This window comes from Anoplophora glabripennis, unplaced genomic scaffold (assembly GCF_000390285.2).
Source record: "Anoplophora glabripennis isolate ALB-LARVAE unplaced genomic scaffold, Agla_2.0 scaffold1, whole genome shotgun sequence".
Classification (NCBI taxonomy): domain Eukaryota; kingdom Metazoa; phylum Arthropoda; class Insecta; order Coleoptera; family Cerambycidae; genus Anoplophora; species Anoplophora glabripennis.
The window spans coordinates 150,572-166,215 of NW_019417028.1; the positions used below are offsets into that span (position 1 = coordinate 150,572).

At 30.0% G+C, this 15,644-nt stretch overlaps 1 protein-coding gene across 2 annotated transcripts in view; it reads right to left on the bottom strand.

The window, feature by feature from the left end:
- Nucleotides 1–12,112, bottom strand: part of LOC108915391 (stearoyl-CoA desaturase 5-like) — a 29,369-nt gene extending 17,257 nt beyond the window's left edge. The window contains exons 1-2 of one of the 2 annotated variants that reach the window (XM_018721444.1): nucleotides 11,922–12,112; nucleotides 1,959–2,181 (exon numbers count right to left, since the gene is read on the bottom strand). In XM_018721444.1, the coding sequence (XP_018576960.1) occupies nucleotides 1,959–2,178 (220 nt within the window). In that variant the 5' untranslated portion in view covers nucleotides 2,179–2,181; nucleotides 11,922–12,112. Of the gene's footprint in view, nucleotides 1–1,958; nucleotides 2,182–8,520; nucleotides 8,611–11,921 lie in introns of those variants that run through there. The other variant, XM_018721514.1, reaches the window with a different exon arrangement.
- Nucleotides 12,113–15,644: the final 3,532 nt, after the last annotated feature.

Here is a 15,644-nt window from a genome sequence, read left to right on the forward strand (position 1 = left end):
ATATCTTCGAATAATACGTTATTAAAAAATAATAATTAAAAGGAATTTAATAAAGTACCTTTAGATCTATTATTGTAGCAACAATTTAATAAATCAGGTGTATAAGTGGGTTATTCCTGAGTTAATTTTAACAAAAAAAGTTTATATAAACCTTTGTCCGAAATTGCTTTGTTTCTGATACAGGGTGTTGAAATTAAAATTAAACAAAATCATAATTACAACAGCTGCTGAAAGTGGCTACTCCCGACATTAATACAATCGTCTGCCCTCCTCACCAAAGAATCTCGTACCTACCCGCATTGTGAAATACCAGGAATATTTCTTATCATTTCGCAGGAATCTATTATGCGGTTCTTTAACTTCATTTAACGCCTAAGGAACTCAGCAAATTGCATCTTTGCAGAAATTTGCAAATTTCTCGAAAACGGTGGCTTCTAGCGTTATTAAGGAAGTGTATGTTTTTTTGTTTAAAAAAGGTGTAGGAATATGGTTTATTCATAAAAAATCGCAGACGTCTTCCGTCAAAAAAGTTATGGCAAATTAAAATTAATAATGATTGCCTTTGTAGCGCCCTCTAAGTGTTGCACAAAAATTAATACCAAATTATGATTTCTCATCACAAAAAACCCCCGGTTACCAAATTTTGTGCGAAAATTTTTTCTTTCGTAAAAGTAATTTAAGAAAATCGAAAATAAAATTTTAATTTCAACGCCCTGTATTTCAGAAACAATGCATTTCCAGACAAGATTTATATAAACTTATTTTCTTAGAATTAATTCAGGAATACCCCACTTAAATATGTTAACGTACTTAGGGTACACCCTGTATATTATTTTGTTGTACCTATTTATAAAAACTATAAATTACAGTTCATCTTTTTCTATATTTGACTCAATTGAGCCATTTTATTGTTAAATACTTTAAATATTTGTCTGATATTATTTTAATAACGGTAAAAAGTTTGAAATTTATTTCTAGCACATTTTATTTTCACTGTATACAGGGTGTTCCTAAATAGGTGTCGCAACGGAAAACTGTAAATTTCTCTTGAAAAAAGAAACATACTTTTCCTCTTCCATTTTTCTCTCCGGGCTTTCGTTTTCGAGATACACGGTGTCAAAACTTTATAATTTTTTTAATTTTTTACCAATATCTTTGGAACCGTTTGAGCTACAGGATTGAGTTTTTGTACACGCATTACCACTATTAATAGCTACTTTTTCTCAGCCTTCTCGAATTCATTGAACGTGCCAGTGGTGGAGATTTTAAGGTATCGTAAGGGTTTTTCCCCCCTAACCTTTACGCCACTAGAAAAATTAACATTTGATAGTAAATTCTGAAGCGTCAATGAATTTTACACAAAAACAGTTCTCTTAGTTCATTGCTCTAAAGTCAACCGTTTTCAAGAAAAATGACTTTTTATGAACAAAAACAAACATTTTACTAACGTTTCGAAAATCTTTTGTAATTTAAAAGATGGGTTGTAATAAATAAAAATTTTAACGAAATTTAACAGCATTTGCAACAAGTAGCTATTAATAATGGTAATGTGTGTACAAAAGCTCAGGCCTGTAGTTCAAACGGTTCCTAAGATATTGGCAAAAATCTGAAAAAAAGTTTTGACACTGTGTATCTCGAAAACGAAAGCCTGGAGAGAAAAATGGAAGAAATAAATGTTTCTCTTTTGAAGAGGAATTTACAGTTTTCCGTTGCGACACTTATTTAGGAACACCCTGTATAATTATGTTGCTACTATAAAAAATAATGACATATAATTAAACTAACTTAATCAAGGGTTGTAAACCATTTTTATATGACCAAATATTTCACTCTAAAAAAGGCAGTATTAACAAATTTTTTGTTAGGGTGAGTTAAGGTTTGCTGTGTTCATTGTTCAGAAATTTTTGGCTATACAAAAATAGTCTAATATTTTTTAAAACAATGAAAAAATGACTCACTCCAAAGCATCGTAGCGGTGTGAGCGTAAGAGCACAGATACAACCCGTACACCGCGGCTAAGTGTAGAGCCAAAAACCCTAAAGCGTTCTTCCATACTATATCCCTTTTGAAGCTGTAGTCGGTTCCTATATCCGCGGGAAGCTTTCCTGCCGCACTAACTCTTCCTCTGTCACTCGTCTCACTGTCCACTATCACCGTCTTCATATCCTTAGGAGTCATGATCTGCGTTTGTTTAGAAAAATATGTCAATAGCTTTGGCAAGACTAAACTCATTTTGTTCAAATTCCGCGGGATAAGTCACAATAAGGAAGTGGGGATACTTTAAAAATATCTCCGAGTGGGGTGTCCCGAGCTTGGAGCCGTGAACCCAGAGAAAGTAGGGGCGACGTATATTTGGCGCCGTAAGAAAGAAACAATTAGCCTGTCTTGACGGAGCTTGGTTTGTGAGGATTTGCACGTTCTGATAGAAAATCGAGTTCGTTATTGAGTAATGACATAATAATAGCAGTGATATTTAAAGCAGAATAATTCCTTTCGATAAAAATTTTGCGCGGGGTATCATAATTGGTTTATTTTCTGATCTATTGTTGCTTTTAACAAATTCTTTTAAAATAAATTAAAATTCGTTGTTGGATTGTTCTATTGAATTTAGCTTTATAGTCCAGTTGGTAGAGGTTCGGCCTGTGTCAAATCTTGATAACCCGGAAATAACTACACAGGCCTACTTTAAATGATGAGTACAATAACAGGCTAATTTGCTGCCAAAGTATTTTATCAGGAAAAACAGTTATTAACAATTTAATAGTGAATATTTTTTTTTAGTAGTTTTCTTTAAATAACTCAGCGGGATGACTTTGTACGAAAAAATGCTTAGGATACGATTTTGTTCGTAATAAAAATAGCTACAAAATGGCGGTGGTCCGATTACGAAATTTTTAATAACAAAGCCGTGAGATTGAAAAAACGGTATAAAACGTCAATTTTTTAAAGTTGCTGTAAAAATGTCAATTATATACAAAAAGTTATAAAACTTTCGAACACTATAGTTCAGTATATATACAACAATGACGCTAAAGCCCAAAATCAGGAAAGCAAAACTTTTTGTTCTATAAGGTGTTATACATTCATCGGCATCTGAAACTCGAAACTTTGCCAAATTTGTTCGAAGCTTTGCTGACACTTGAAATTTGGTACACACATAGTGTAAATAAGCAGAAACCAAAAGCAATTTGCAAAATTCAAGTATTTTCATTTTTTCAGTTTTGGTAAGGTTTTATACGTCACCCTAGTTTTATACGTCACCGTTTTTTTAATTTTTGGACTTATATTTATGTATATTTATAAAATATTCCATTACGGTAGATTAGCCAGCACAATTACCTACAATTTAAATATATATATATTATTTTCGACGTTTAGATCCTAAGCTACTTAACATTTTGCGCCTGTTAGCCATACTCGTACATTATTCAACATATCAACATAAAACAAAAACGTACGTGTGGGGTAAACCTTTAACTTTAAGTAAACAATTGTTTAAATTTACTGTTGCATATTTCTAATAGTATAAAAGCTCCGAAGAGCGGAGCTCGCGCTCGAAAATGAAAAGTTAAAGGTTTACCCCACACGTACGATTTTGTTTTATGTTGATATGTTGAATAATGTACGACTACGGCTATCAGGCGCAAAATGTTAGGTAGCTTAGGATCTAAACGATGAAAATTCAATTTTTTTTTAATTGTAGGTAATTGTGCTGATTAATCCACCGTGATGGAATATTTTATAAATAATATACATATATATTTTTCCAAAAATTAAAAAAAACGGTGACGTATAAAACTAGAGTGACGTATAAAAGCTTACCAAAGCTGCAAAAATGAAGATAATTGAATTTTGCAATTTGCTTTTGGTTTCTGCATATTTACACTATGTGTACACCAAATCTCAAGTATCAGCAAAACTTCAAACAAATTTGGCAGTTTCGAGTTTCAGATGCCGATGGATGTATAAAACCTTATAGAACAAAAAGCTTTGCTCTCCTGATTTTCGGCTTTAGCATTATTATTGTATATATATTGAACTTAGTTTTCGAAAGTTTTATCACTTTTTGTTTATCATTGACATTTTTACAGCAACTTTAAAAAATTTACGTTTTATACCGTTTTTTCAATCTCACGGCTTTGTTATTAAAAATTTCGTAATCGGACCACCGTAATTTTGTAGCTATTTTTATTACGAACAAAATCATGTCCTTAGAATTTTTTCGTACAAAGTCATCCCGCTGAGTTATTTAAAGAAAACTACTAAAAAAATTTTTTTTCACGATTGAATTGTTAATAACTTTTTTTCCTGATAAAATACTTTGTCAGCAAATTAGCCTGTTATTGTACTCATCATTTAAAGTATTCCTGTGTAATTATTTCCGAGTTATCAAGGAAATGTTACCAACAGTAACTTTTCGGCCTCTGCCGACTGGACTATTAGTCCAGACGGTATCTGTTTCAAAAAGCCATATTTGGGTGAATCGTATATCCACGGAGATTTTTGGCTTTTTGGCTTTCAAATATCACTAGAAATGAAAATTTTTCTATGCGCATAAAAAAACATGGACTTAACTGTTGGCGGCACAATATGTTAAAAAAATTGGAAAAATGTCATATTTTTCTTCCTATTTAATTATGTATCTTTTTAAGAGTTGATTTTAGGCGAAAATGGAAGAGGAAAAAAATGTTTGTAATTAAATTTTTTACGTGACTGGTTACATATCGAATGAATCATGATTATTATGATAAAAATCGAAAAAATCACAAAAATGGGGTTAAAAAACAATACTTTTTAGGGAATTTTTTTTGGTGTATTTAAATTGGGTGTAGGACCTTTATACTTGGCTCAAGAAAACTTCATGTTATGTAGAATCATCACACCAAATTTCATCAAAATCGGTTCGATAGATTTTGCAAAATAATTTTGCAATCCAGATTAAAAAAAAATGCAAATTTTCAAAATTTTACACAGCAAAAACCAAGGCCCTTAGATACTTGAAAATTTAATCACATATAGAAGGGCTCTCAGGCTTTCAAACTTTTTTTGAAAAATTCAAATCCGTCAATTAGGAGAGCTCTAGCGCTTGTTTAAACATTGGTCGAATTTTTGTACTTATAAACAATTAGAACTTTGTGAATATTTAATCAAATCTTCGCTTCTTTAAAAAAAAAACAGATCGATTGATCAATTAGTTACGTAGTTATAGACGATTCAATTTCGAGCAGGCCGAAGCGGCCGCGCTCTCTGCTTCCCCCACCACCACCACCCGTACGATTTTATTGAATTTCTCGCTTGCATAAATAACTTTAAACATGTTTTAAAGTAGGTTGCCAATGAAGAAAAGTATTGTAATCTTAGACCTGGTAAGTACTCGGAATACCAAAGGTATTTTTCGAAAAATTAGCCCGGATGTCCCAGTACATTTAGTGTAAATGACGGCTATAACTACGTAACTAATTGATCAATCGATCTGTTGTTTTAAAAAGAAGCGTCTTTCCAAGAACTTTTAAAACCTGCTTTAAAAAATTTGATTTGATCGAATATTCACAAAGTTCTAATTGTTCATAAGTATAAAAATTCGACCAATGTTTAAACAAGCGCCAGAGCTCTCCTAATTGACGGATTCGAATTTTTCAAAAAAAGTTTGAAAGCCTGAGAGCCCTTCTATATGTGATTAAATTTTCAAGTATCTAAGGGCCTTGGTTTTTGCTGTGCAAAATTTTTAAAATTTGCAATTTTTTTTTATCTGAATTGCAAAATTATTATGCAAAATCTGTCGAACCGATTTTGATGAAATTTGGTGTGATGATTCTACATAACATGAAGTTTTCTTGAGCCTAGTATAAAGGTCCTACACCCAATTTAAATACACCAAAAAAATTCCCTAAAAAGTATTGTTTTTTAACCCCATTTTTGTGATTTTTTCGATTTTTACCATAATAATCATGATTCATTCAATTTGTAACCAGTCATGTATTATAAAAAATTTAATTACAAACATTTTTTCCTCTTCCATTTTCGCCTAAAATCAACTCTTAAAAAGATACATAATTAAATCGGAAGAAAAATATAACAGTTTTCCAATTTTTTTAACATATTGTGCCGTCAAAAGTTAAGCCCACGTTTTTTTATGCGCATAGAAAAATTTTAATTTCTAGTGATATTTGAAAGCCAAAAAGCCAAAAATCTCCGTGGGTATACGATTCACCCAAGCCAAAACAGATACCGCCTGGTCTATATTAGTAATAGTGAAATATTTTGACATTTGAGACAATTTGTTTAAATAGGATCTAGTTCAATTAGATTAATCTTAACACATGACGATTTGGGATCAAATATGATTTTGTTAATAAACTACCTATTGTTATAATTTTTTACGATGTGCATATTCACGAAGTATGAAGACCTAACAGTTGATTACAATTGGTTTTTAAGGTGCTTTGACGACAATGTTACTAAAATTGTTATGGTTCTTGGATTTTTATGCATGAACGAGGGATGAATTTTATGAAAAAAGAACTAAAGACGAAAATTTTGATGGGAAATTTGTACTAATTTTCAACTGTGCATCTTCAACTGTTCTTAAATAATTTTGAACTGTTTCAAGTCACATGAAAGACATTAAATTCATTAAAAATAGTAAAGCACGATCCCTCTGTTGTACAATGTATAAACTGTCTCTTACTTTTAGTCATAAAATAGGTACGATGGAATAATATCAGAATAATTTCAGGACAAAGTAAATATCCACTGGGGAACTGACAACAAAATGGGTTGGTCAAAAAAAGTAATACACTGTGATTTTTTACATATCGAGGAAGTAAATCAGAGATTTGTACCAAAAAGAACCTTTAGCGTTTAGCGTAACATGAACCCTTCGTTGATACGGTCGGAAGAAGTTGGTTGGTGTGAAGGTATATGACATACGCTAAAGGTTTTTACTTAAGACTGGCGTTTTATAGACAATAAATCGCACTTTTCGTAAGACGATGATAGAACAAGCAGATCCATCCAGGAAGTGACGAAGCATAACGCTAATTTTTCGCATTGAAAGATCACGGAGAACATGTAAACATCAGCAAATGTACCTTTCCTATTTTGTCCAACAAATTTGTATAGATACTCAATAATTGTGATTAATGCATGTATTAATAATTTCCTAAAAGCATACTTTGATGTGTGATAGTGTTTATAGTGCCGCAAACGATTTTCTGTATAAAAAATAAGGAAACTTATACAACTGATACCGTGAAAATAAATTGTTTGAAATTTTTTGAATAAAATAAACCGGGTTTCCCAAAAAAACTCTTGGTTGTTCTTATAGATGATTGAAATTAAATGATTTTAATGTATATTTTTAAATATCTTGCTTAAATGCATATCCTACTGGGAGAATTGTACCTAGTAGAAGAGCATGCATTGTCAAATACAGATACGTGACTAGAGCTTTCCTTATTGTTTTAAATTTTTTATGTTATATTTTTTAGTAAACCCACTATTACGCGAAACAGACGCAGGTGGTCGTTTCCAAGACGAACTATTTTAATGTCCTCTGACGACAATCCATAAATTACACATTATGTAACAAACAAACTTTGGAAGCAACAAAAGCAAATAATACACAATTAAAAAAAAAAGTTTTAAATATTCCGTAGTTGCAAATTTGATAAATAAGTTAATTAATTGGGCAGTCACGCCGCAAAAATAAATATGTTTATCTAAACATTGCGTCAATACGTATATTTTTTTGGGAAGCTAATTTATCAACTTCAAATAATAGGTCTCTTTATTTTTTATGTTGTTTAGTCACACTGGAAGAAAAGAATGCCTACATAAAATGTTTATAATTAATAGCTACTTATTTTACCACGTGTATATCATATGCAGAACATTTGTTTAAATCATAACTTTAAAAAGTTGTCTTTGAGTCGTTTTAGATCAGAAAACCTTAAATTAAACCAAGGATCTAAGGCTAGTGAGATTGTTGAAATTTAAAACATCTCTCATTTATTCAAATATCTCTAAAGGTGATTGATTTAAGTTGATGAAACATGGGTTAAGGATTTAGATAGTTACAGGCAAAAAATTTTGTTACTGAATTTTGGAAATAACCTAATTATGCGGAGAACCAGCCACGTTTTTTGATAGATATTTAAATTACAATGCAAACTTATTACACAAGTTTGATTAATCTTTAGATATTTGCATAATGATATGCATAAAAAACCGGAATCTCAACAATTAAGCTGATTAAAGGAGTACGTTTATAGGAACTTTTCTCTTTGAGACTATCTAAAGAATCACCTCTTTAATATCGAAATATACCTACACTCTTTGATACAGACGTTGGTAAATAATTATTTAAAAAAATTATAAAAATGTTGTAATGAAAAACACACACTTGTCATGTTTAATTTGTAAAACATTATTTATTTGTTTATCTACGTCCGTTCAGCAGTACAACAACAGCAATTAAAAGATGGGAGTACTAATTAAAATAATTGGAGTACGACAAACCTTCAAGGAATCCTATTCTTGGTCTTAGTTATGACATCCATTTAACTCGAAATATTTAATGACTTCATTATATGAGGCACGTGTTTTTTAGATAATTAATTCGCAGGTATCTGCTACCACATAGTACACCTTCAGTTTATTAAATAAATTTCAATTGACGCAATATCTTATCTTTAAAGTAAAGTAAAAAATAAATTGTTACATCGAAATGCAAATAAGGAATATCTGTTTAATATTTTATCTATGCTCTTTACAGAAGCTATAAAACTGAAGTAACTAAAGTTTACGGAGCATTACAGATGTATAAAATTTAAAAAAACTTATACTATTGCCATTTATATTAATAAAAGAAAATTGTCGTGTTTACAATTTATTCCAGTACGTTGTGTATATCTTGCGTTATTAACATTATGCTTATTCTCTGGTAGACCTGTACGATATTTGTTTCAATTGCATTAAAAAATTAAACGTTCATTTAGCTTTTTACGGGCGCCAAATGAGGAGATTGTATTCTTTGCAATAAGTACAGCATTTGGAACTAGCAATGCACAAAAAACATTAGCATGTGCAGGAAATGGATTATTTGATAATTTTTGAAAGCATACGTGTGCAAAAATATAAAATTCCACGTATTTCGAAATTATAATGCATCGTGCGTAACCTAATCTCATCATTTTTAGTGACTATTTCGAACACATTTTTGTTTTTTCATTTTTTTATTAATGGTTTTATAGTTAGTGGAAATTGGCTCGTTTTTCGAATAAAGTGACCTTTTTTCTCAGCATATATTTCAAATATATTTGAATAAACGTGATAAAAATAGATAATAAATACAAAGAAACCAGCAACAGAAATGTCATTGCTCTCTATGGTGATTAATTAGTCTATCAATTTGCCCCTATGCGTAAGCTGCCGATATTAAATTATTTCACATTATTCGCCCGTGTATTTACCTAAATACCATCGACGCAATGTTAGATATACTTATTGTCGTTAAGTCTTTTTTTATGTTAATTTATCTACCACAAAATTACGTGCTAATAAAGGACAATTTCTAAATTCAATAGATCTACAAACGCGTGTAACGCTTTTTGCTTTATTGTTTTTGTACTAATATAAAGCAGTTCTAGAATATTTTATTCTAATATCTATCAATGCAATAAATATATGGACAGATATATTAATATTTAATAAACTATTATTTAAGGACTTTTTACAGTTAGAAGAAAATAATTATGCAAAATAATTTACCATCATGAATACCATTAGACTTCACATTAATGAATCAAAATTACATTTTTTTTGTCAGTTTTGGAACTCGACATGCTGGTGTATATTTATTGACTTCTGTAGACAAAAGTTATGACATTGATAGATCTCATAAGTCGACATTTTAATACAATATACTGTTTGTGATATAATTTGTAAGACATACAGGATGTACAGTTAATCCTAGAGGCAAAAGAACATAGAAAAATAAGATTTTTTTCAATGAACTATCAACTTTTGTTCTTAAGACAGGGCGTTAAATTTTATTATTTATAAGAAAAACTAAACATATATTGAAATTTGATAGTCATATGTTTTGAAAAGCTTTAAATAATCTGATTTAATTAGTTTTAAGTAAATTATGAGACATTTGTAATTTTGCAAATCAATGGTATTTTTTTCACAATTTTTTGAGGTTAGAATTTTGGGATCCCTAGTACCATTTTCTTACGTGTTTTATATTTTAACACAAAAAACACACTTTCAATAAACTTCGCAAACCACTTCGTTTTCGGGAAGAAAACACAAATTTGAAGGTTCTGGTAAACTTGTGTAATTTTTCCAAATATGTAATACAAGGAAACAAATTGAAATAGTATTCGCTTTAGGCAGAAGAATAAATTTACTGAGTCGCAAAAATTGTAATATTTTGTTGTTTATGTTAAATGACAATTTTTTCACATTATGGATTGTAGAATCTATAAATTTTGTTTTTTTTTGTGGAATACCTCGTTTATTTTTCGGTTCCCGCTTATGGTGACTTTTAATTTTAATTTTTTATTCAATGTACAGCAAAATACAAAAATAAATTCCGGGCTAATAATTGCTAATAAAGACGAAAATTACCATGAATTGCATTCATATTTTTTCATATAGAAACACTCCGCATACTGAGTGTTTTCAATTCCTTGTCATAACATGTACTTTGGCTCATTTTAGGCCAAAAAACCTCAATGAATTTGGTGTCTAAAGCCACTGGTGTTGAGTTAAAAAATATATAGGTACTTACGTAAAATTTCTTCAAATTTATTGTACGGAGATTGATGAAACCAGTGGCGCAGATATCAGAAGGTAGATACTGTTCGAAAATTCAGAAGTTCCACGTCAATGAAATTTTTAGAAATTAGATTTGTTCATTTTATTCATATTTAATTTTTTAAGACATTTCGTTCGGAAAATGAATGATTTTGGTATTACTATTTTTTTAAATTGTGGATTAGCTTACTGCGCAGTTGAATAAATCGAAAGTAATTTCAATTATATTCGTTTCATAAAAAATATTTTCATCATAATAAAATGTAAAAAAATATTGCAAAATAAATTTTTAATTTTATGAGAAATTCATACAAAATTTAATATTTTCATACTAATGATTTTTTTATGACTTTCATAATAAGAGTGTATTTAGTACTTTGATTTTAACAAAAAATTTACATATATTTTAAATTTATTCAAATGTATTTGATTTTATTATGACTTTAATTAAGAAAAAACATACCTAGAAATATATCGTTTTTCGAATAAAATGGATAGATATCTTTTTTCTTTGAAATACAATTAAGAATCAAATAACTCCAAGAAATTTTCAAAGAATTTTGGGTTTAATTGGTTGACATATTTGCAAAATTTTTATACATTTGCATTAACAATTTGTCCAAGTTTTCATCAATCTACGTAAAATATATTCAGAGATATTTGAAAAAATATATTTTTTTTGCAACACTCAAACCTGGGACACCTGTTTTGGCCTAAAACGATCCAAAGAATACTTTCCTGATGTTATACCACGGACTTAAAATATGTTCTGCATTTTTACTAGCATGCAATAAATTTTATACCCCTTTCTAAATTCTTGTGAAATAATATAATAAAGTCATGAATACATTGCAAGCAACTAGATTTCTTTTTTTTAATTGTTGTACTAAATTCAGGAAGAGCTAATTTTTTCATATGCCTATTTACAATTATTTTTCATGAAAATTACGTTGTATATTGCCTATAACATAAAAACAATACTATTTTCAGCAATTTTTACACCAAAAATATAAAAAAAAACATATATCAACGTTCCTATCCTAAACTAAATACTTGAACAGTATGAACTGATCATAAACTAAAACAAAATTACTTACGCTAGAATTCACAACCTATTCAAATAGGATCGATTATCAGCAACTGAAGATTAAAACAACCTGGAATAGATTTTATAGTCAGATATGTCCGTCAAATTAACATACAATTTTCAATTAGATTTGTAAGCTATTCCGTTGCATTATTTCAACTAAGCTTAGGACATCCATTGTTATCAAGAACTAGGGCTGTTTAAAATAAGTATACCAAGGCTAACAATAAGTACTGTTTATCAATATTTCTGGCTCATTATAACAACGATTAGAATTTAAATTATGGGAGTCAATTATCGTGCTTTTAAAAATGTATTATCTGTAATTACTTTTCTAATTAATAACTATCACATTCTTCTAATTTGCGTCAATGAATTAGGTAAATACGGGTTTTTCTCCTGAAAAATTAATATTGTGTATGTAGAAGGTTAAGGAAAAGATAGAAGAAAGGTATACAAGTAAAGGAAATCATTATATCTATATAGTAATGTTAATTCAGAATAATAGCTATTAAAAAAAGAGAAAAATTGCAGAAACAACCAAATAGAATTCTTTTTAGAATTATCAAAAGAACTGAAACAAGGAGAACAAGAAAGGTAACGGGTGTAAATCTTGTCAGTGATTAATTTGCTTCTTAAAATCATTGAATATTAATATTGCATATATTACGTAATTCAATTCATCACATTTGTTGGTTGATTGTCGATGACAAACTATATTTTTAGTTATTTATACACATAAAAAACTAAAAACTCTTTTCCATCTCCTGGTTGAAGAGAAAAACGTTTTTGTTGTGAAAATGTTTATTACGAGTGTATTTTTAAAAGAGAACAGAAAATTTAGAGCTGGGTTGAATCTACTGTACTATCTACAGGGTTTTCCACCTAAGAGAGATTCTTCTGTAACTCTGTAACTGTAAAATTTATAAAAGAAAATGGTTGTAATAAAAGTTGTCTGGAATTCCTTGGTTAACTTTAGGTAGAGTTTATTAAATGTACATGGTGTTTAGAACTTACCGTTTTCGAGATAATCAGTTGTTCACGATTTCAGCTCTCTAAATGAGGCTAGATAGTGTCTAAACCATAAGAGTTAGAAACTTGCAGTTTTCACAATTCGTTTTGGCATAAATTACTCTATCTTGTTATCTGTGAGCAAAACGTGTACGTTATTCAGACTCGGAAATACTGAGACCTAGGTACATTTAATAATCTTACGAGTTGATTTTTTTTTTTTCAAATGGAATGACCCATATTAATTGTCATGGGTGAATGCAAAATTGAATGCCCTTTCGGCCGAAACACGTTAACTGATTTTGATTTTTTCCCATATTTCGGTTATATAATAATTAATTTTTCTTCAACCCCCTAACCCCCAGCTACCCCTACTTTTTTGTTTAACATGGAAACATAAGGCATGAGGCGGTTCGTTGAAAAGCTTATAGAAAACCCAATCCAGCCATGCCAAATAAACAAGATTTATTTTTTCAATAACAAGTTTTTTTTTCATCTGAAAATTGAAACAACTAGATAATTTACAAAAATAAACTCAATGTCGCAAATGCCGAAAATTTCCTCCATTCACTATTTGGCATTCTCCAAAACGATAGTAAAAGCTGTCCACATCATTCTGAATGACTTCAGCTGGTAAATTATGCATCTCCGCCCTAATCTTGTTCTTTAAATTCTCAATATTATCCGGTCTGTCCTGGTAGACTCTTTCTTTCAAATATCCCTAAAGAAAATAATTCAAGTTAAGTCGGAGGATCTTGGCGGCCATTTAAATAAAGTACGTCTCGTTGAAAACCATTATTGTCATCGCACCGTCCCATCATTTCCTCACAAAATTGTAATCGCCTATCATAATCGTCTTCCAAAAGCTCTTGGACAAGACATACCTTATAGGGGTGGTATTTTTCTTGTTTCAGAAACATTCGAATTGCAGTTCGAGAAGCATCGTGATTGCAGGCCAATGGAACAGTTGAAGTATGAGGATTTTCTAGTTCTAATGCAATGTCTAATTTCTTTTCTTCATTCAAAGCACGTGCCCGTCCAGTTTTGGGCAAAGTCTATACTGTACCGTGTTCCTCAAATTTGTGAAGTATTTTACTAACTGTCCCTTGCGAGATTTGGTTTTCGGGATATTTCGCATTAAATAAATCGCGCACTTCAGCCTGACTTCTTATTTTGTCTCCACATCCAAGCAATATCAAGATTTCGATGCGTTGCCTTTCCGACAATACCATTGCAATTCAGTAAATAACTTGATTTTGACATAGTACAGTAGTAACGTTTCTAACTCCAATTTACAACTAAAGCGAAAAATTAACCAGAAAACCTGGCAAGTAAGTGGTGCCAAAAAAACACAACATAAAAAATATATCTTTTTTGCGTTAGCATTGATAGGTACAGTTTCAAATTCTTTATTTTATTCTGCGCAAATTCATGGAGTATAACACTGAAGATAATTAAATTTTATTTCATTTGTTAAGTAGGTGTTTTATACAACCCTAAAAACCTTGCTATTGAAAAAATAAAACTTGTTTATTTGGTATGGCTGGATTCGATTATCTATAAGCTTTTCAACTAGCCCCCACATGCCTTATGTTTCCATTTGAAAAAAAATGTAGGGGTAGCTGGGGGTTAGGGGGTTGAAGAAAAATTAATTATTATATAACCGAAATATGGGAAAAAATCAAAATCAGTTAACGTGTTTCGGCGTTTTAAAAAAAAATAACTCATTCAAAAGATATGAATTTTATTCCGTACTTCTGGCCATCCCTGTATGTAGATTGCAAAATGCCTAGTTTCCGGATAACAGGATTTTCATCATTGGGTTAAACTGGACTGGACTTTAAAACTTTTGTACTAAAATATCCCTCGTGTATTTTTTAATTGCTCTTTTTCGAGTACAAATGTTTCGAACTGTGATAACGATAACAAAATTATTTTCTGTTTTCAATAATTACACTTTTAATAATTTTTAATATGTAACATTACAATTCTAATATGTTTTTTTGTCATATAGTCATGAGAAATAAATATTCACAACTTCTGCGATACGAAAGTGATCTTTTTCTCTCTGTGGATGAAAATATGTAGCAGTGGCACTTGATTTAAATTTAGATAATTTTTATTCTGCTATCTTTTCACAAACTACTTTTTATACATAGTTTTTAGTTCTTTTTTGATCTCCTGTTGCCGAAGTTAAAGGATGTGAACATAAAATAAGATATACAACAAGAGAAGGATAATAAATTAGATAAAATTACAAATATCTGGAAATTCAAAAAAAAGTAGAATAACTCGCTTTCTTTGCCAAATAGGATTCAAATTGATGGTCGACTGAAGAACTTTACATATTCGTAGGATAGGTTGCATAAAATAGGGATCTCTTAACATTTAATTCTTTTATTTATTATGTAACATGTATAAACAAAAAAAACAGAGACTTACATAATGCAAAAAATTCGCAATAAAGGTTTTGCAAAATAAACAGGTACAAGTGAAACTTAATTATTAAATCACATACGTTGTGACATTCTTTTTTGAGAACACAATATAGGTAACAAACAATGAACAATAGAGGTCATTATCAACTAATAATTCTTAAGGTTCTATTAGCTGCTGAGTCCAGTCTATGATCAATTTCATAAAAAGAAATACTAAATAGTTGTTGGAACAGCAATTTGGAAAGAATACCAATTAGTATATCACATCATTATACCATTTAAAC